Source organism: Heloderma suspectum, chromosome 2, assembly GCF_057233095.1.
Source record: "Heloderma suspectum isolate Gila_16-S chromosome 2, 16-S_ref, whole genome shotgun sequence".
NCBI lineage: Eukaryota > Metazoa > Chordata > Lepidosauria > Squamata > Helodermatidae > Heloderma > Heloderma suspectum.
The window spans coordinates 364060887-364080508 of record NC_139459.1 but is presented as its reverse complement, the minus strand read 5'-3'; the positions used below and the strand labels follow the sequence as shown (position 1 = coordinate 364080508).

General features: G+C 46.7%; 1 protein-coding gene across 1 annotated transcript in view; it reads left to right on the top strand.

Annotated features, from left to right (window-relative positions):
- TNXB (tenascin XB) overlaps positions 1-19622 on the top strand; it is a 110232-nt gene that overhangs the window by 5054 nt on the left and 85556 nt on the right. Inside the window, exons 4-12 of the mRNA XM_084830637.1 lie at positions 824-977; positions 2320-2601; positions 3903-4688; positions 8035-8364; positions 8765-9052; positions 11019-11300; positions 11480-11782; positions 12200-12487; positions 13010-13036. Coding sequence (XP_084686763.1) covers positions 824-977; positions 2320-2601; positions 3903-4688; positions 8035-8364; positions 8765-9052; positions 11019-11300; positions 11480-11782; positions 12200-12487; positions 13010-13036 — 2740 coding nt within the window. The remainder of the gene's footprint in view (positions 1-823; positions 978-2319; positions 2602-3902; positions 4689-8034; positions 8365-8764; positions 9053-11018; positions 11301-11479; positions 11783-12199; positions 12488-13009; positions 13037-19622) is intronic.

Genomic DNA, 19622 nt, shown 5'->3' with positions numbered 1-19622 from the left:
CCAAACCTCCCAAAGTCACTGTGGTCTAGCAGCCTGAGCTGTAGATTAAGACCAAATATTACCTTAATCCTAGATCACTATGCAGCTTTGGCCAAAACCTGATTCTCTTAAGTAATGACTTGTGGAAAAACAGAACAGGCAGCTTCCTCCAAGGCTGCGTCATTCTGCTCTCTCTGTGTTACAAGTTAGAGAAAGCTCCAATCACCCAATGCAGAGAAGTGCCAATATTACTGTCCCAGTGAGGTGTGCTTGGATAGAGGCAAGGCCAGAGCAATGAATCATACAGACACACAACAAAGACGCTACTTGCTGAGTAGGTTCTTTGGGCTCACAGGAGCTGTTAGTTAATGTTCAGTGGTGCATTAGGAACTTTCAGTTTCTGAATTCTTGATTTAATCAGACAGAGGATACAGTGATTTGATCAAGTGCTCATTAGGAGACGTGTTGTCCATTTCCTGTTGTTATTATGAAGGCTTTCCAGCGCCAGCCCTTTCAGGAGGCAGAGTGAACCACTTGCCTCAGGTAGCAAAGCAGGAAAAGCAGCAAATTGCATGCTTCCCCCACCACTGGAAGGCCTGCTGCTGCATGCTGCCCACCTACCTACCCCTCCCTTTGCTGTCACCGCGTCTCCCACCCGCCCTCGCCCACCTAACCCCATGGCAGTAGTGGGGGGCACGGCTGCAATGGGGGGCAGCAGCAATGCAGGGGTGTTGTGGTGGCAATGGTGGGCAGCGATGGCACATGTATGCTCTCCCACCTCAGGCAGCAGGAGAGCTTGCAGCGGCACTAATCCTTTTAATTAACTTTTCCTCCCAACATGCAGCAGGATCGTCAGGGAGGTGAATCTGTACGCTTGTCTGGGACCCAGACAGTCTTTGAACGCACAGGGTTGAAACCGGGAGAGGAATACACCGTCACTGTCCGGGCAGAAAAGGGGCAGCGCTATGGACCCGCTGTCACCCAGACCGTGCGTACACGTATGTAGCCTGGAGTAGCATGTGTGTGTGTGTCTCTCTCTTTCTCTCTGTCTCTCCCTATTTTCTTGTTGACCTCTCCAGTGTGTCTGTACATTCCTTTCCCACTTCCTTTTTGCATCAACAGAGGGTTGATTCAAATCTGAATAAAGAGTAGACTGCAGGCAGAAGCATAGTTTGCCAGCCACACAACTCAGTGACCAGGTTTGCAGATCACGGAAGGTAAATAAGCCAATATGATATATTCCCCAGCCTGTGTGTGTATGTGCTGGGGGGTGGATTTGCATAATTACCCTCAGCAGCATAGCTTGTCATGTCATGCTGACCTGGCCAGGGTGGCTTTTTGCCGTGGGTAACAAGCTACCCAGAGCCCATGGGCTGTTATAGGGTTCTGGGTGGCTTGTTACCCACAGCAACAAGCCACCCTGGCCGGGTTCGCATGACACAACAAGCTGCGCTGCTGATTATGCTAATTCCCGCCTACATGCAACAGGCACATGCAGTGGGGGGCAGAGGGATAAGCTGCCATGACTTATTTTCTTTCTGTGATCATACAAACTGGTACAGTATCTTTCTTTGTGGGGAGGCTGTATTAGTGATTGATCAATATATAGAACCAGTGTGTGTGTGTGTGTGTGTGTGTGTGTGTGTGGATACATACAGACGCGTGCGTGCACACACACACACATCTATATATGCTTCTCCTTTCCAGTGGAGAAGATGACAAGTCCCTGTTCCAAGGAATATACAATCTAAAATTAGAGAGAGACAGAGAGAGAGACTTGAAAGCAAACAAATGGCAAAGTAAATAAGTAGGCCTTGAACTTTTTTGCGTCACATCTTTCCTGCATACGTCTCACCTAACATTTGGATGAATTCAAACTGAACCTGTTAATAATGGGCCTGACCTGACCGAATAAGGAAGATCATACATAAACCACTACATGAAAAATCTCTTAAGAAGCATCCTTTCTGGGAATTACATTGATTTATCATGAGATAAATTGGTCTGCTTTCCTAATTTAATAAATTAATGGTTTACATTTGGGACTATATGCTCTCTCTTCCACTTTCCAAAGCTCTCTATACAACCTTCTCCTGCTTTAAATATCTGAATATCCTGTACACACACACACACACACACACACACATAATCTACTTCAATACATCAAGGTTCTAGTCTTTTAAATCACTCTGGCCCTATTCCCTCGTAATTGTCTTGCTACTTTTGTTCTGCACTGTGGTTCTGCATCCTGCACAGGCCCATCCCTCCTCCCAGTCCTGTCCTTCTCTCACTTCCATTTCAGTTTCTTGTGCCGTATCTGTGTCTCTTCCTTTCTCCCAGGAGTGGCTCCTCCCCGCGGCCTGCGGTCATCGCAGGTGACAGAGAACACCTTGACCTTGCAGTGGGAACCGCCTGCCTCTCGCCCCGATGGCTACATCCTCAGCTATGTGCCTCTGGTTGCCGCCCGGCCCGCCCATGCCACAAAACGCATGGAACTGCCAGCTGCACCTGAAAGCATCACGTTGGGAGAACTAGAGGACAGTACCCGGTACCGCATCACCTTGATTGCCCGCCAGAGCGGTGACAGCAGCCGAGCCACCAGCATCGTTGTCAGCACTACCGGTAGGGCACTGGGCGAAGGCTGGGGCATGGCACTGTCTTTTGTCTCAACCTGCTCTAGGGATGGGGACCAGGGAAAAACTTGCTTGTCAGCCTTTGAGAAGCCTCTGATTGAACATGGGTGGATTTGGGCTTGATGGACTTAGGATCCAGCGGAAGAGGAACCAGAGGTGACAAAGAACACAAACATCTGCATTTTGATTTTTCTGTTGTTGCTAATTAGCAGCCCCTTATAGCTGCTTTGAAGATCAGAGGAGTGGTGGAGGGTGTGTGTGTGAGAATCACATAGGTATCTGTATATTTCTCCCCATGGCATGGAGGGAATAGCAAGCTTGGTGGAGAAGGTAGGATGATTTCGATTTGGGGAACAGTGTGGGAAGAAAGGGTTATTTATTAACTGCCTTAAAAGCTTCAACTGAAAGGCAGTCTGACCAGAAATCTTTTAAATAAGATTTTAAACAAGATAATAAAAAGCCCCTTACTTCAATATCACTTCTGCACTTTTCAAAGCGTTCATTTGAAGTTGTCTGATTAGATCATTTTGAAAAACAGATCCTGATCTTGGGACTATTGTGTTACATCCAGTTTGGCCCTCTGTGTTAATTAATTAATTAATTAATTAATTGGGGCTTCCCACAGTGGCCCTTGGACATCGTAGTTCTGTGAGAGGGTTAGGGGTCCTTCATAGAATTTTTCAGCACCCTCTCCAACTACCGCTCCCAGTGTTCTTTGTGGTAAGGCACCCTGACAGATAATCTGGACTCCATTTGCAGTGTTTGTTCGGTTCCTGTACAGAAGAAAGGATACCTGAAAGAAGAGTATGAGATTTCCCACATTTGTTGTCTCAGGCCCTTCACCATAACAGTTTTCTCTCCTTTCTACACAAGGATGAGCTCATTCCTTCCTTCCTACAGCTGCACCTGCTTGTGGTCGCACGATGGTGGATTCTCCCCCCCCCCCTTTTCATCCCTTATTCATCCATTCTCTTTATAGCCCACAGATCGCTGAAGAGCAGACAGATGGAGGGACCAAGAGGCAGTTGTATGAGGCAGGCTCAGACTAAATCCATCTCTTTTATTACAGCTGATGAGAAAACTCAAGACAGGTGCCAGAGAGTGAGGGTGCTCCTGTTTGTGAGGTGCCAACTCCAATACAGGCCTGTTTGGAGAGGATGGGTAAACTGGGAAGTTGGACCAAATGGGGCTCTGCCTCTCCAGTTGGTACCACTTCCCATATCTCCTGCCTCTGCTACTCATTTCCATTCCATTCTTTGACATAACCACCTCCATTTTTGATCCCACCAGCACCTGCTCCGAGCCAACCAGTCCACCACTACTCAACACCGTCCCCTTCTTCCCATCGAAGGTCTGAAGCTAGGAAGCCAGGCACCACCCCACTCATTCCATCTTCTGGGCCTGAAGCCAGACAGCCAGGCACTGCCCCCCTCTTCCCATCCTCTGGGTCTGAAGCCAGGAAGCCAGGCACCAAGCCACACCCAGGCCGCACCCCGTCTAACACCACCTTGTCAACTAAGGAGCTCTTCTTGAAGAAAATGACACAGAACATCTCAGCCAAGCTCTCCCCATACAAGGGGACCCTCCTTGAGCGCTTGGAGAGCTACCTCCGTGCCACCAACTTCCCTCTTCAGGGCAATCGAACCATAGAGAGTGTGGCCAGGGACATATACATTTACCTAATCTACCGGAAGCCGAAGGAGATCCAAGAGAGAGTTGAGGAACGCCTTATTAAAGAGACTAATAATTCATTTCCAAAAAGGGAATTCCCAATAGGGGGAGCAGAGAGCGTCTACTCAGACGGATACCTCCGTCCTGAGCATGTCAAACCAGCGGTGGTAGCCAGCTTCCCAGATGGCATTGAGGTGTCCTTGGATGGCGTGAGGGGGGTCTCGGACAATGTGGTTATCCGCTTCCAAAATATGGGGAATGGAGAAGAAGGGGAGTTAGTGGTGCCTGGAGATGCTTCCACAGCGTCTATCACCGGACTGGCTCCTGGCACAACCTACCACATGGAGATCCACGGTGTTGTGAAAGGACAATCCTCTAAGTCCTACTCCTTTATAATTGCCACAGGTACCAGGGTTGGTAGGACAGCCATCTTCCAGGGTGGTTCACTGTCTTCTTTTGCCTGTAACAGTACCATAACATGCCTTACCTGTCTTGCTGGTACATTGGGCTTCTGCGCCAGCCACATGTGGCTGAATACTTAATCTGTGTTGCTTTCACATTCTCCAGAAAGTCACTCAGACCCCAGCCTGCTAATTATCTTCCTCTTTAAAAAACAAAACAAAACACTTTGTTGTGTTCCTCACCTGTATTGTCCTTGCACAGACGTCACAGTGCCTTTTAGCTTATTATTTTCTTCCTCCTCCTCCAGCCAAGTGATGCAATCACGTTTTGCTCCAGAGTTTGTTCTGTCTGTCCAGAGTTCATTCACATCGCTTCCTGCAGCCAGTGTGTTTGCCTTCAGCCCCTTTCTATGTTGTCCCTAGTTCATTTGAACATCTACTACGGATGAGCTGAATTAGGGCAGGTTGGGTTGGGATTCTCAAACAGGGCCGTCCCAAGACATTTTGCTGCTGGAGGTGAAGGACAAGATGGCCTACTCCCCATTTGGTGAAGTTGATCAGCCTGGCAGTTGAATCTTACTTCAACACTGGTGACAGGACAGTGACCTGGGCCACACCCAAGGGCAGCAGGCTGGCTTACAGGGCTCAAGGCAAAGGTCATGTGGCTCTGTCCTCCAAAACTTCACCATCACTCCCTAACCCCTACCCCCAGTATCTGCTGCCTGAGGTAAATGCCTCACTGCCTCACAGTAAGCCCACCCTCATCTCAAGGCACATTCCCCTATTAATTTGTTCACCAATGGTACAGACGGCCCTGATCTCAAGGCACATTCTTCTGTGAACTTGTTCACACAAAAGGGAAGAAGAGGAAGAAGCATTTATAGTCTTGCTAAAATGTTTACATCAATCCCGTTTTAGAGAAGAAAATGAGGTGATAGTAAAGTACTCAGTGTATTTATATACTGCATGTTAATCCTGCTGTTTTAACCCATCTTTTTATCTTCACAAGTCTCTGAGGTAGGTTAGGCTAAAAGATTGGCCCCAGATCACCCTGTGAGAACTCCCATTTCCTGACAAAAGGTGGTATACAAACTATTCCATACATAATAAATAGAATTTAAGTCCAGTGCTCTCAATATTTAGCAAAACACTTAGCACTATTTAGTAAAACATTTAACACTATGCCGTAAACCCTTGTTAGCAAGAGCCAACGTTTCTGTTTATTCCCCCAAAAGTGGCCCTCAAAATTGAAATTTCAAAATTTTCACATTTGGATTTTGAAATTTCCCTACTTTTCAAATGTCTGTGAAATGTTGTTTCAGTGCTAATTCTTTCGTGTCATGTGATCTTTTTATTTCCCCCCCTTTTTTAGCTATAGTTGTGTGCTGACTCTGGTCAAGAGTATCTGGGTGCCTTTGTGTTTAACTGCTTTATTCTTCTTCCAGGCAAAGCAGTGCTCCCAACTCTTGCCTCCATGTTGCTTCTGTGTGGCCTAGAGATTTCTTTTTTCACAGTTTCCTTTGCAGCCATGTCGGCTTCTGTCATACACCCATCACTCAGCTGCTGCTACCACCGTCCACATCTCAACCTCTAAGTCAGGGGTGCAGAACCTCTTTTCACCTGAGGCCCAAATTCCATTTCAGAGAAGCTCTCAGGGGCTGCATTCCAGTGGTGGGTGGGGCCAAAGGCAAAAGAGGCAGGGGCCCAAACCTAAAATACCTGCATAGTTTACCTTAAAGCTCTTTCTGCCAGTAACTAAGTCTTAGGAGAGGCATTTCAACCTGTTAGAATGGGGAAAGTACAGCAGTTGGGGAAACAGGTGGGGCCAGGGGAAGGGGGCACTTTCTGGGGAACCCCAGAGGGCTGGATTGAGATCCCCAGGGGGCCCGATTTGGCTCCCAGGTCTGAGGTTCTGCACCCCTCTCAAAGTACCCCCCTTGAAATTACCTGGGATATATGTGGGGCTTTGTTTCTCCTCTCAAGGAGGGGCTCTGTCTGTCTGGAGTGGAGGGGAATATATAGGAAATTCTTAACATTTTCTCTTCTGGGAGGAGGGTCAGCTCAGATACGGGTTTCGGTAGCATACCTCTCAATCGAATGTAAATGTATAAGTTGTCCAGCTGTCCCTAATGTGTTTATATTAGGTCTAGATGAAAATGGGGGAAGGGGCTGTTTTGTGCAAATGCTTTCACCTGCTGCAAAAAAAATCCCCTTTTGTTAATTGAGGGGGGGCATTGAAAGGGTGCCACAGCATATGCACATTCAGAACAAGGGCACTGTGATTCAGGAAGCATTGCCTTCACTCTAAATTGGCTTTGTTCACACTTTTCTCAGGAAGAAAGTTGAGTTAAGGGGGGGAAATAGCAATAAAGTTGCTGCAAGTGGAGAATAAGCAGCGTTCAAAACAATGCACACAAAGTGAGTGCTGGGAAACCCTTTGAGGGCCCAGAAAGTTTGTTTTTTGCCTTGAAAATATTCATGGGCAAATATTTGATGCTACCCTAATTTATATGCTAATTACACCACCAGCCACCAGCATTTCCTATTATGGATGCTATCAAATTCAGGAATTTTAGAAAATGCGAAGTACAGAATTATTGAATTTTGCATCATGATTACAGTCTTAATAACTAAACATGTTGTATTTGCATTTTTTTAAAAAAATAACTCATCGTATATATTGAGAGAGAGAGAGAGAGAGAGAGAGTGAGAGATGCTTTGATTCCTTAGCAGGACTTTACTAGGTGTTAGTATGCATGGGATTCTGGATTTGCAGAGATGCTTGAAAGAGATCCACCACAGTCCAGCTAGGAGCAATAAATATGCCGAAGCAAGAAAGATAAAGTGGAATAACTCCACACACACACACGTGCGCGCACGCGCGCCATGGGGGAAGGATGGAATACAACTATAGCAAATACAACGAACATTTCAATGCTAGCATTAACACCTTGTTCATTTTTTTAAAATATTAGGCTTTGTGAAGAAAAAATGAAATTTGAAACTTTTTAAAATTTAAAAATTGAACTTTGGAAGTTTTGCAGAATCTTAAATTTGTGTGAAATTTCATTGCATCTCTAGCACAGAGGCTGGAGAGCTACTGAGATGTGTTGTCACTGACCCACATCCCTAAAGATGTGGACTGCCACATCCTTCATTAGCTGAAGCATTCTGATAGCCTTCAAGTGCAGCCCCCCCCCCCCCCGAGTGGATAACAGTGGTCAAAGAACCTTCTTCCCTCATGTCGAAGTCTAGGGAGTGGAGAGGTCTGCTGCCTGGATTAAAATTGGGGAGGAAGAGGTTGAAGCTTCCACAAAGGGCTGTCTCACCCTGCATCTGTCTTCCTTCAGCTCCAGCTTCACCTACAACTGCCAAGACTCGAACTGCCCCTGCTCCCACCCCAAGCCCTGAAGCACTGCTGAAGGACCTATCGGTGACCGACATCTCTCCCAACAGTCTCCGCGTGACTTGGTCAGCCCCGCCCAGTTCCTTCCACAGCTTTTCCCTTCAGTATAAGGACCCCAAATCCAGTGTACCTCCAGGAGAAATCAGTGTACCGGGGACAGAGAGAAGTGTCAATGTGATGGGTTTGAGTCCCAATACTGAGTATGAACTGGAGTTACGTGGGGAGAAACCTAACGGGGTCTATGATGCTCCACTCGCAACAAAGACATCTACAGGTACCTCACTGGGCTCTCTGAATAATTCGCCCAGGCATAATTACCTTTCTTTTTTCCTTAGTTCTTCTATAGCTGATTTCAGTATCTGAGCAAAGATTTCAAAGTACTTTTTTTTACACAACTTAGGACATTTTCTGACCCGCTTAATCTCATGTTTCTTCCAGATAAGTATTTTTGTCTTTTAGCCACTTGTTTCTGTGCTCAAACGTGTTAACAACTATAAATTCAGTGCCATTTCCCAGGATTCTGAGAGGATGGTGGTTATTACCAGATGTTTGCAGGACAAGTAATAGGGCAAGGGTCCCAACCAGGTCTGGGGTCCCAATCTGGCCATGCCACCTTTCCCTGGTCATCCTCTCCCTGGTGGTGCTCACTCACTCCTTGGTCCTCTCTGTTCCAGCCCCACTGATGGAGAAACCCACTCTGCCACTCAGGCTGGGGGAGCTGATGGCCAGTAACACCAAGCCGAATTCTCTCGATCTCTCCTGGACTGTTGAGGCTGGGAACTTTGACTCTTTTATCGTCCAGTACCGAGATGCTCAGGGCAAAGCCCAAGCCCTCCCTGTCAGTGGGAACCTGCGCTCTCTCCATCTCCATGACCTGGCTCCCTCTCACAGATACCAGATCAACCTCTATGGCATCTCAGGCAGGAAGCGCCTAGGCCCCATCTCCACCAAAGCCGAGACAGGTCAGCTATCGTCCTTCTAGGCCAGAGTTTCAAAACTTCAGGCCCATGGGCCAAATCCAGCCCCACTGGAGTTCTCCGGAAGGCCACTCCTTTCCCCCAGCCCCACCCTCTTTCCCCCAGCCACTAATCATTGGGTGGTTTCCCAGCTTTTGTGCAGTTTTTTTCCCATTCCAAAAGAGTGAAATGCCTCTCTTAAGGCTTAGCTACTGGCAATAAGAGCTTTAAGCTGAAATAAGCTGGTACTTTTGGCTCCACCTCTTTTGCCTTTGGCCACGCCCGCCCCTGGGATGTGGCCCGTGGGCTGAAAGCGGTTCAACAACCCCACAGTAGGGGATGGCTGTCTCTGTCGCTCTTCCTCTTGAGCTTCTGTGTGGCATCAGGTTGGCTGCTGACGTAAACAGAGTGCTTGTGGCTCGTTTAGTTGTGTTTCATTTTGGATCACTCCTTATCCAAAACAAACAAACAAAACACAACCCAAGGCCACTAGAAGTACTTTTGGTCGATGGATTAGATCAGCTTTTTATTTAACCACTTGCCAGGTTGCAGCAATTCCAGGCTGGCGAATGAGTGGGCTGCTGCCTACTTCACCTGCTTGGCAGAAGGCCATTTTTTATTGCCTGCTGATAAACTAGTAGCCTGTGTTTTCATGCTGACTGTGGAGGAGCGGGCTTCTTAGCAGGCTAGGGTTGCTGGGTTTTTTTGTTTTTTTTTTGCAGACTAGTAACTTTTGTAGGTTTAATTACAAGCCTGGGTTGGATCAACAGTGGCTTTCTTCACATTCTCCCCAGCCAAGCAACTTGCAGACCAGTATAATGTGGTCACCCCTCTTTCCTCCCCCACCCCAGGCAAGAGAGTGTGCCCTCCACCACTACCCGCAAAAGGTTCAAGAACCTGGGAGCAGTGGAGGCTGCTGGCTCCGATTTCAGTGGAGCTGTGCATCCATTCCAGGTTTCAGTCAGAACCAGCAAAACTCTACAGGAGCTATCCAAGGTGCTGAAACCTATCCCCCGAATAGGCTCAGGACCTTGGATAGCTTCCTTAGAGTTCTAGCTAGCTCTGACTGAAACCCATCACTTGTTACCCAGTTGACAGAGGCCCCTCCCATCTGGAAATGGGCGACAGCACCAGAGGCCTCTGCCTCGGCATTGTCTGCTACGAGGGGCCCCTGCTGCCCTATGAGAAGCAGCCCCGCCATGTCATGAGGCACAAAGGTGACCCTGGGAGGAGCCAGATGTTGCCCATGGGCTGCTAGTTGGCCATCTCTGCTGGTCTGATCCAGCAAGGAGATAACGGGTGGGCAGAGAATGTCAGTTAAACTAGTTGAAATCAGTATTACATTTTATTATTATTATTATTATTATTATTATTATGTGCCTTGTTTTCCTCTTGCAAGGAACCCAAGATGACTTACATTGTCCTCCTTCATCGTCTCCATTTTATCCTCATAACAACCCTTTATTTATGGCTCATCTTAAAATACATGTTAAGGTGGCTGCTATTGGTGATTTATCTGCTTTTCCTTGTGATCTTGTTGCTATTGATTTAAAAAATTCTTACTTTTACCAGCCTTGGGGGGTCGCTACGTAGATGTAGAAAGTTGGGAAGCAATAAATGGAAGTAATAATCTCAAAGGATAGTAAGTAATTCTTCTAAAATGCTGTTACCTGAATGCAACAATCGATGGTGCAGTTTTATTTCCAGAACAGATGTGCTATCAACCAGTTCTTCCACTGTGTTAATCTGTTTATTAGTCTAGTGAAGAAGGTTCTAGCTCATAAAATTCTTATAAATTTGTTATCCTTTCAGGTTCCTCAAAGCACTTTTTTTTTCTTCCTAGCACAAAAAACAAGAACTCAGGAATAAATCTTATATTTTCCCCAAAACTGATATTTCTCCAGTTGATTTACTTCTGTCCTTCCTAAGAGTTTAACAGCCATCATCCTCTCCTTCTCTTGTTCATTTTTAGCCCCAGCAGCAGAAGCAGAGAAGCCTAGCCTAGGACAGATCTCGATCTTGGAAGTGACACAGAAGTCTGCCCGCCTCTCCTGGGATGTCCCCACTGGGACCTTTGACTCCTTTTTGATCCAATATAAAGATGCTGAGGGCAAACCAAAGGCACTACCTGTGGACAAGGACTTGCGGGAAGCCACAGTCTCTAACCTGGTACCTTCCCGAAAATATAAGTTCAATCTTTATGGACTTGTAGGCCGCAAGCGTCTTGGCCCTGTTTCCACAGAGATCATCACAGGTGAGCAAAGACACCCAGAAATGGGATCCTAGGAGGGCTGGATTTGGTCCGCAGGCCTGAGTTTCAATACCTCTGCGCTAACTCCTACTCCACACCAGTTATCTTTCACCATAGCTCAGTTCTAGTGCTCCTTAATTTCCTCTTCCACTTTCTTCTTCTTTTTTTGCTACCTGTCTTAGCCTCAGTGGCGTCAGAAAAGCCAGACAAGAAACTGACAGCACCACCCAGTTTGGGAGAACTCTCTGCCTCGGATATCACCAGCGACACTGTCCGTTTGTCCTGGAGTGTCCCTTCTGGGAGCTTTGATTCCTTTTTGATCCAGTACAAGGATGCTGAGGGCAGACCCCAAGTATTGCCCGTGGAGGGGGACTCCCGTGAAGTCACCATCCCTAGCCTGGCTCCTTCCCACAGATATAGGTTCAATCTCTATGGCATCTCCAATCGCAAACGCCTTGGTCCCGCCACTACCAATGTCACCACAGGTCAGCGGAAATAATATATTTCCTGTAATATGGTATTTATCACATGGGAGGGGGCAGATCATGTGATAGGTTTCCATGCCAGCTCTGCTGGTCCTCAGCAGGGCCAATGTCAAGGGTAGGCGTGGTTGGCCACCTGCTAAGGGCCCACAACCCAGCAGGGGCCCACTGACAAGAGTCCTCCAGAGTTGCTCTTCCTCTTCACCTTGTCAATCTGCTTCTTCACTCTTCACTTGCCTCTCACTCTGGCCCAGACAACAATGGTGGTGAGAAGGAGGAGCAGTAGATGTAGGCCCTCAGCAAATGCCCTACCATGCCTACCCTTGATGCTGGGCCCTGAGGGGAGGAGCAAGAAATTTCAAGGACTATCAAAGGGTGCTGATAGCTCTGGTTAACTTTTGTTTTACATCCCCACCACAGCATCATGGGAGGAAAAGCCCTTACCTGAGCCTGTCCTTGGTGACCTCTCCGTCTCAGATGCTACCAGCAACTCTGTCCGTCTCACATGGAGTGTCCCCACAGGCAGCTTTGACTCCTTCTTGCTCCAGTATCAAGACTCAGAGGGCAATGATCAAGCCCTGCCCATGAACCGAGATTCCCGTGAGGCAACCATTCCCAATTTGGCTCCCTCCCAAAGATACAGATTCAATCTCTATGGCATCTCTGGGTCCCAGCATCTTGGACCCGTCTCTACTGATGCTTTCACAGGTTAGCAGCTTAACGAGCCAATCCCACTTTCTGGGTTTGTGGAATGCTTGTCCTCTTTCTCCTTTGGGGATGACAAGGCTAGAAAAAGGTATCTTAATACTTTGAAACTCAGTTGCTTTGAGTGATGCTACCCAGAGGATTGGGTCTACACACTAAAGAGTTAAATGAGTTGCAAGCTAGTTTCACTGTCATGAGTCCTACCTAACTAGGGAACCATGGGAACTGTAGTTCTACTATGGAGACATGAGAATTGCAGTTCTACTAAGGAGCCATGGGAATTCTAGTTCTGTACAGAAGCTGGAGATCTCTAAAGAGGAAACCTTAGCATCTTGACAAAGCTACAAATCCCAAGATGAAGAGGGAGGCCACGGCAGTTAGAACATTTTTCTTTTCACTTCCCCCCCGCATTATCATTGTTTTTAGTATTCCTTCCCAGGAATAAAATAAAATACCAGAGGTGGTCAATCCTAAATGTATTGAGTGTTGCTGACTTCAACTGTTGTTCTTCTATGGCCTTCACAGCAGCATCTCAGGAAAGAATAAAGGAGAGTCCGAATGAGATGATATTGACTCAGCCCAGCCTGGGGGAGCTCTCAGCCTCTGACATCACCACTGATTCCGTCCATCTCTCCTGGACTGTCCCTACTGGGAGCTTTGACTCTTTCCTTGTCCAGTTCAAGGACTCAGAGGGCAAGCTTAATTCGCTGCCTGTGGAGGGGGGATCCCGTGAGGTCATCGTCCCCAATCTGACTCCTTCCCGCAGATACAAGTTCAACCTCTACGGAGTCTCTGGCCGCAAGCGCTCCAGCCCCATCTCCACGGATGCCACCACAGGTCAGCAGCAGGAGTCAACCTGGATGAAGGCTTTTCAGAAATTGCCTTCCCATTTTAACAATCCAGCAAGGGCCAGCGCTGGTGTCAGAAGTAGTCATCTACCACTTCAGCTTCTATTTTTTTCAGCAGCTGCTTCTTCAAATACTGTGCTTGTTCTTTTTCTTTCCTGATGTCTTTGGCTCCTGCACCCCCTGCTAAAGATGGATAGCTTTCTCTGTATCCATCGACTCGAGGCCAGTTCACACAAACACCTCATTTGTGATTAGATGTTTAACTTAACTTGTTACACTATGGGTGAATCCAAAGCACTTTTTGACCCAGTGTTTCTCCATTCCTCTTAAAGCTATTCCTGCTTTATGTATTTATTCTTATAATAATTTAGGAATAACACAAAGTGAGCCATCTGTGCTGGCTGCACTAATCACTACTTCTTTCTCTTATCCTGGATTGCAGCCTCGCAGGAGGTAGAGGAGCCCACCACTGTTCAGCTCAGCCTTGGGGAGCTCTCGGCCTCTGACGTCACCACAGATTCCGTCCATCTCTCTTGGACAGACCCTACCGGGAGCTTTGACTCTTTCCTGGTGCAATACAAGGACGCAGAAGGCAGACCCCAAGCATTGCCTGTTGAGGGGGGATCCCGCGAGCTCACCGTCCCCAATCTGGCTCCTTCCCGCAGATACAAGTTCAGCCTCTATGGAGTCTTTGGCCGCAAGCGCTCCAACCCCATCTCTACAGATGTCATCACAGGTCAGATGCAGGAGTCATCCTGGATGGAGGGTTTTCAGAAATTGCACTCCCATTTCTGTCTCTTTATTTTTTCAGGGAGGCAACGTTTGTGTCAGAAGCGGTTGCCTAACTCTTGACTTTCTCATTTTACAGTAGCTGCTGTAGCACGAACTTTATACAAACTGTCTGTCTGTTCCTCCTTTTTCCTATCTGCATTTGTCTTTTCTTCTGCTCCCCTCCCCCCTCGGTAGCTTTCTCTGTATCCATCAACCTGAATCCAGTTCACCCAAACACATTTCTCGTGGTTACATCTTCCTTTCCTACCTGGGTTGCTCGATGCCTGTTGCCAGTGGGCCATCAGAGGGCCTTTCCAGCCATTCCGATTACAGGGCGATAAATGCACAATTACTTCTGATGTGTTGCACAGGATCTAATCATCTTCACACATAAAAACGCTCCCGTTATGAATGTATCAGATTTTACAGATGCTCAAACTACAATATATTGTTATTGGGAAAATGCGATTCCAGAGTGGACTGGTCAGTCTGGAGGGTGGATGAACCTGCTTCATTGCAGTGGCTGAACAAAATGGCTGTTTATGTCATCCAGCTGACGATATTCATATTTTTATATATAGTCGTAATATTCAGTCATGATACTGGACACAAGACTATGTATCTATTTTTGCATTAGCAGAAGGTTCTTACCCCCCCAAAACTGAATACATTTGGACAATCAATAACAGAAATTGTTACAGTATAGATGAAACCAGGGGGTGGTTTCACTCAGTGTGTTTCCCTTTCTCTTAAAGATTTATTTGTATTTCTTTCCTAGCAGGATTTAGGAAATACACAAACTAAACCATCCCTGCTGCTGCCTCCACTGGGCACCATCTCTTTATTTGTTTTATCTCACCCCCACTACAGCCTCACAGGAGGTAGAGGAACCCACCACTGTTCAGCCCAGCCTGGGGGAGCTCTCAGCCTCTGACGTCACCGCGGATTCCGTCCGTCTCTCCTGGATGGTCCCCACTGGGAGCTTTGACTCTTTCCTGGTGCAGTACAAGGACGCAAAAGGCAAACCCCAAGCATTGCCTGTGGAGGGGGGATCCCGCGAGCTCATCGTCCCCAATCTGGCTCCTTCCCGCAGATACAAGTTCAACCTCTACGGAGTCTCTGGCCGCAAGCGCTCCAGCCCCATCTCCACGGATGCCACCACAGGTCAGCAGCAGGAGTCAACTTGGCTGGAGGCTTTTCAGAAATTGCACTCCCATTTCTGTGTCTTTATTTCCTGAAGGGGCAATGTTTGTGTCAGAAGTGGTTGTGTAACATTTGAATTTCTTGTTCTACAGTAGTTGCTGTGGGATGAACCTTCTCCAAATAGTCTGTCATTTGTCTGCCTGTCTTTTCTCTTTCCTCTCTGTCTTTTGCTTTTCTCTCCCCACCCCTCAGCCCCCGTTTGTATCTTTCTCTATATCCGTCCATCCATCCATCCATCCATCCATCCATCCATCCAAGGCCAATTTATTCTAACACTTGACTTGTGGCACCATGTTTCTCTTCCTACCAGGATTGCATTGTGCTTGTTGCCAGTGGGTCACTGGAGAGGCATTCCAGCCAGTTACATTATAAAACAACACATACACTGTTGCTGCTCATTTCAATGGACAGGATCCAACTCATGAAAGTGCCACTGTCATGGGTATATCGTATTTCTCCTGCACTCCTATTGCAATAGATTGGTGCTGGGAAAATACGATTCTAGATTGGACTGGTTAATCTGGAGGGTGAATGAGTCTGCTTTACAGCAGTTGTTGTTGTTTATTCGGTCAGTCGCTTCCGACTCTTTATGACTTCATGGACCAGCCCACGCCAGAGCTTCCTGTCGGCCGTCGCCACCCCCAGCTCCCCCAAGGTCAAGTCCGTCACCTCCAGAATATCATCCATCCATCTTGCCCTTGGTCGGCCCCTCTTCCTTTTGCCTTCCACTTTCCCTAGCATCAGCATCTTCTCCAGGGTATCCTGTCTTCTCATGATGTGGCCAAAGTACTTCAGTTTTGCCTTTCAGATCCTTCCCTCAAGTGAGCAGTCTGGCTTGATTTCCTGGAGTATGGACTGGTTTGATCTTCTTGCTGTCCAAGGCACTCTCAGAATTTTCCTCCAGCACCACAGTTCAAAAGCATCTATCTTCCTTCACTCAGCCTTCCTTATGGTCCAGCTCTCGCAGCCATAGGTTACTACAGGGAATACCATTGCTTTAACTATGCGGACCTTTGTTGTCAGTGTGATGTCTCTGCTCTTCACTATTTTATCAAGATTTGTCATTGCTCTCCTCCCAAGAAGTAAACGTCTTCTGATTTCCTGGCTGCAGTCACCATCTGCAGTAATCTTTGCGCCTAGAAAGACAAAGTCTGTCACTGCCTCCACATTTTCTCCCTCTATTTGCCAGTTATCAATCAAGCTGGTTGCCATAATCTTGTTTTTTTTGAGGTTTAACTGCAACCCAGCTTTTGCACTTTCTTCTTTCACCTTTGTCATGAGGTTCCTCAGCTCCTCCTTGCTTTCAGCCATCAAAGTGGTATCATCTGCATATTGGAGATTGTTAATGTTTCTTCCAGCGATTTTAACTCCAGCCTTGGCTTCTTCAAGCCCAGCACGTCGCATGATGTGTTCTGCATACAGGTTGAATAGGTAGGGTGAGAGTATACAACCCTGCCGTACTCCTTTCCCAATCTTAAACCAGTCCATTGTTCCGTGGTCTGTTCTTACCGTTGCTACTTGGTCGTTATACAGATTCCTCAGGAGGCAGACAAGATGACTTGGTATCCCCATACCACCAAGAACTTGTCACAATTTGTTACGATCCACACAGTCAAAGGCTTTAGAATAGTCAATGAAATAGAAAGAGATGTTTTTCTGAAACTCCCTGGCTTTCTCCATTATCCAGCGGATATTGGCAATTTGGTCTCTAGTTCCTCTGCCTTTTCTAAACCCAGCTTGTACATCTGGCAATTCTCGTTCCATGAATTGCTGGAGTCTGCCTTGCAAGATCTTGAGCATTACCTTACTGGCATGTGAAATAAGTGTCACTGTTCGATAGTTTGAACATTCTTTGGTGCTTCCCTTTTTTGGTATGGGGATATAGGTTGATTTTTTCCGATCTGTTGGCCATTCTTGTGTTTTCCAAAATTGCTGGCATATGGCATGCATCACCTTGACAGCATCATCTTGCAAGATTTTAAACAGTTCAGCTGGGATACCGTCATCTCCTGCTGCCTTGTTATTAGCAATGCTTCTTAAGGCCCATTCAACCTCACTCTTCAGGATGTCTGGCTCTAGCTCACTGACCACACCGTCAAATCTATCCGCGACATTATTATCCTTCCTATACAGATCTTCTGTATATTCTTGCCACCTTTTCTTGATCTCTTCTGCTTCTGTTAGGTCCTTGCCATCTTTGTTTTGGATCATACCCATGTTTGCCTGGAATTTACCTCCGCTGTTTCTAATTTTCTGGAAGAGGTCTCTTGTCCTTCCTATTCTATTATCTTCTTCTGCTTCCGCACATTGCATGTTTAAAAATAATTGCTTATCTCTTCTGGCTAACCTCTGGAATTTTGCATTTAATTGGGCATATCTCCCCCGATCACTGTTGCCTTTTGCTTTCCTTCTTTCTTGGGCGGCTTCCAGTGTCTCAGCAGACAGCCATCTTGCCTTCTTGGTTTTCTTTTTCTTTGGGACGTTTTTTGTTGCCGCCTCCTGAACAACGTTGCAAACTTCTGTCCATAGTTCTTCCGGGACCCTATCTACTAAATCTAGTCCCTTAAATCCATTCTTCACCTCCACTGCATATTCATGAGGAATATTTGTGAGCTCATATCTAACTGATCTGTGGGTCTTCCCTATTCTCTTGAGTCTGATTCTAAATTGTGCAGTAAGAAGTTCGTGATCTGAACTACAATCAGCTCCAGGTCTTGTTTTTACCAACTGCATAGATGGCCGCCACCTTTGGCTACAAAGGATGTAGTCAATCTGATTTCGGTGTCGACTGTCTGGTGAAGTCCATGTATAAAGTCGTCTCTTAGGTTGTTGGAAGAGAGTGTTTGTTATGCACAGTGAGTTGTCTTGGCAAAATTCTATCAGCCTATGTCCTGCTTCATTTTGTTCTCCCAGACCATGCTTGCCTGTAATTCCAGGTGTCATTTGACTACCCACCTTAGCATTCCAGTCTCCTATAATGAAAATAACATCTTTGTTTGGCGTACTATCCAGTAGCTGCTGCAGATCCTCATAGAACTGATCTACTTCTGCTTCTTCAGCATCTGTGGTTGGGGCGTATATTTGGATTACCCTGAATTCGAATTGAGATCCTTCTGTCATTTTTTGGATTGTATCTAAGCACTGCTTTAGCCACTTTATTATTAATTATGAAGGCTACTCCATTTCTTCTGTGGTCCTCTTGTCCACAGTAGTAGATCTGGTGGTCATTTGATGTGAGGTGGCCCATTCCGGTCCATTTCAGTTCACTGACACCCAAAATGTCTATATTTAATCTTGACCTCTCCCCAATAACCACATCCAATTTGCCCTGGCTCATAGATCTTACATTCCAGGTTCCTATGGTGTGTTGATCTTTAGAACATCGGATTCGTCGTTCACCACCAGCACCATCGGCTGCTAGCCGTCCTTTTGGCTTTGAGCTAGCTGCGTCATCACATCTGGGGCTAGTTGAACTTATCCTCTGTTCCTCCCCAGTCGCATTTTGACCATCTTCCAACCTGGGAGTCCCATCTTCCAATGGTATACCGACATATCTCTGGTTGTACTGATCCATTTAGTTTTCATGGCAAGAATGCTGGGTTGGGTTGTCGTTTCCTTCCCCAGGGATCGTATTTAGTCAGACCTCTCTGCCATGACCTTCCCGTCTTGGGTGTCCCTTCACGGTTTAGCTCATGACGTCACTGAGGTGCTCAAGCTGCAGCACCACGACAAGGTAACGATCTCCTTTGCTGGAGTTTACAGCAGTAGCTGAACAAAATGCCTATGACTTCCAGCTGGTAATATTTATATATCCATTTATAGTCATAACATTATATAGTGATATCTGTCCCTGATAGCCATGATAGTGCGGTCACTGAACTTGAGCCGGACATCCTAGAGAGTGAAGTCAAGTGGGCCTTAGGAAGCATTAGTAACAACAAAGCTAGCGGAGATGACAGTATTCCAGCCGAGCTATTTAAAATCCTAAAAGATGATGCTGTTAAAGTGCTGCATTCGATATGCCAACAAATCTGGAACACTCAACAGTGGCCACAAGACTGGAAAAGGTCAGTTTACATTCCAATTCCAAAGAAGGGCAACGCCAAAGAGTGTTCAAACTACCGCACCATTGCGCTCATTTCACATGCCAGCAAGGTGATGCTCAAAATCCTACAAGCTAGGCTTCAGCAGTATGCGAACCGAGAACTACCGGAAGTACAAGCTGGGTTTCGAAGAGTCAGAGGAACTAGAGATCAAATCGCCAACATTCGCTGCATAATGGAGAAAGCAAGAGAATTCCAGAAAAACGTCTATTT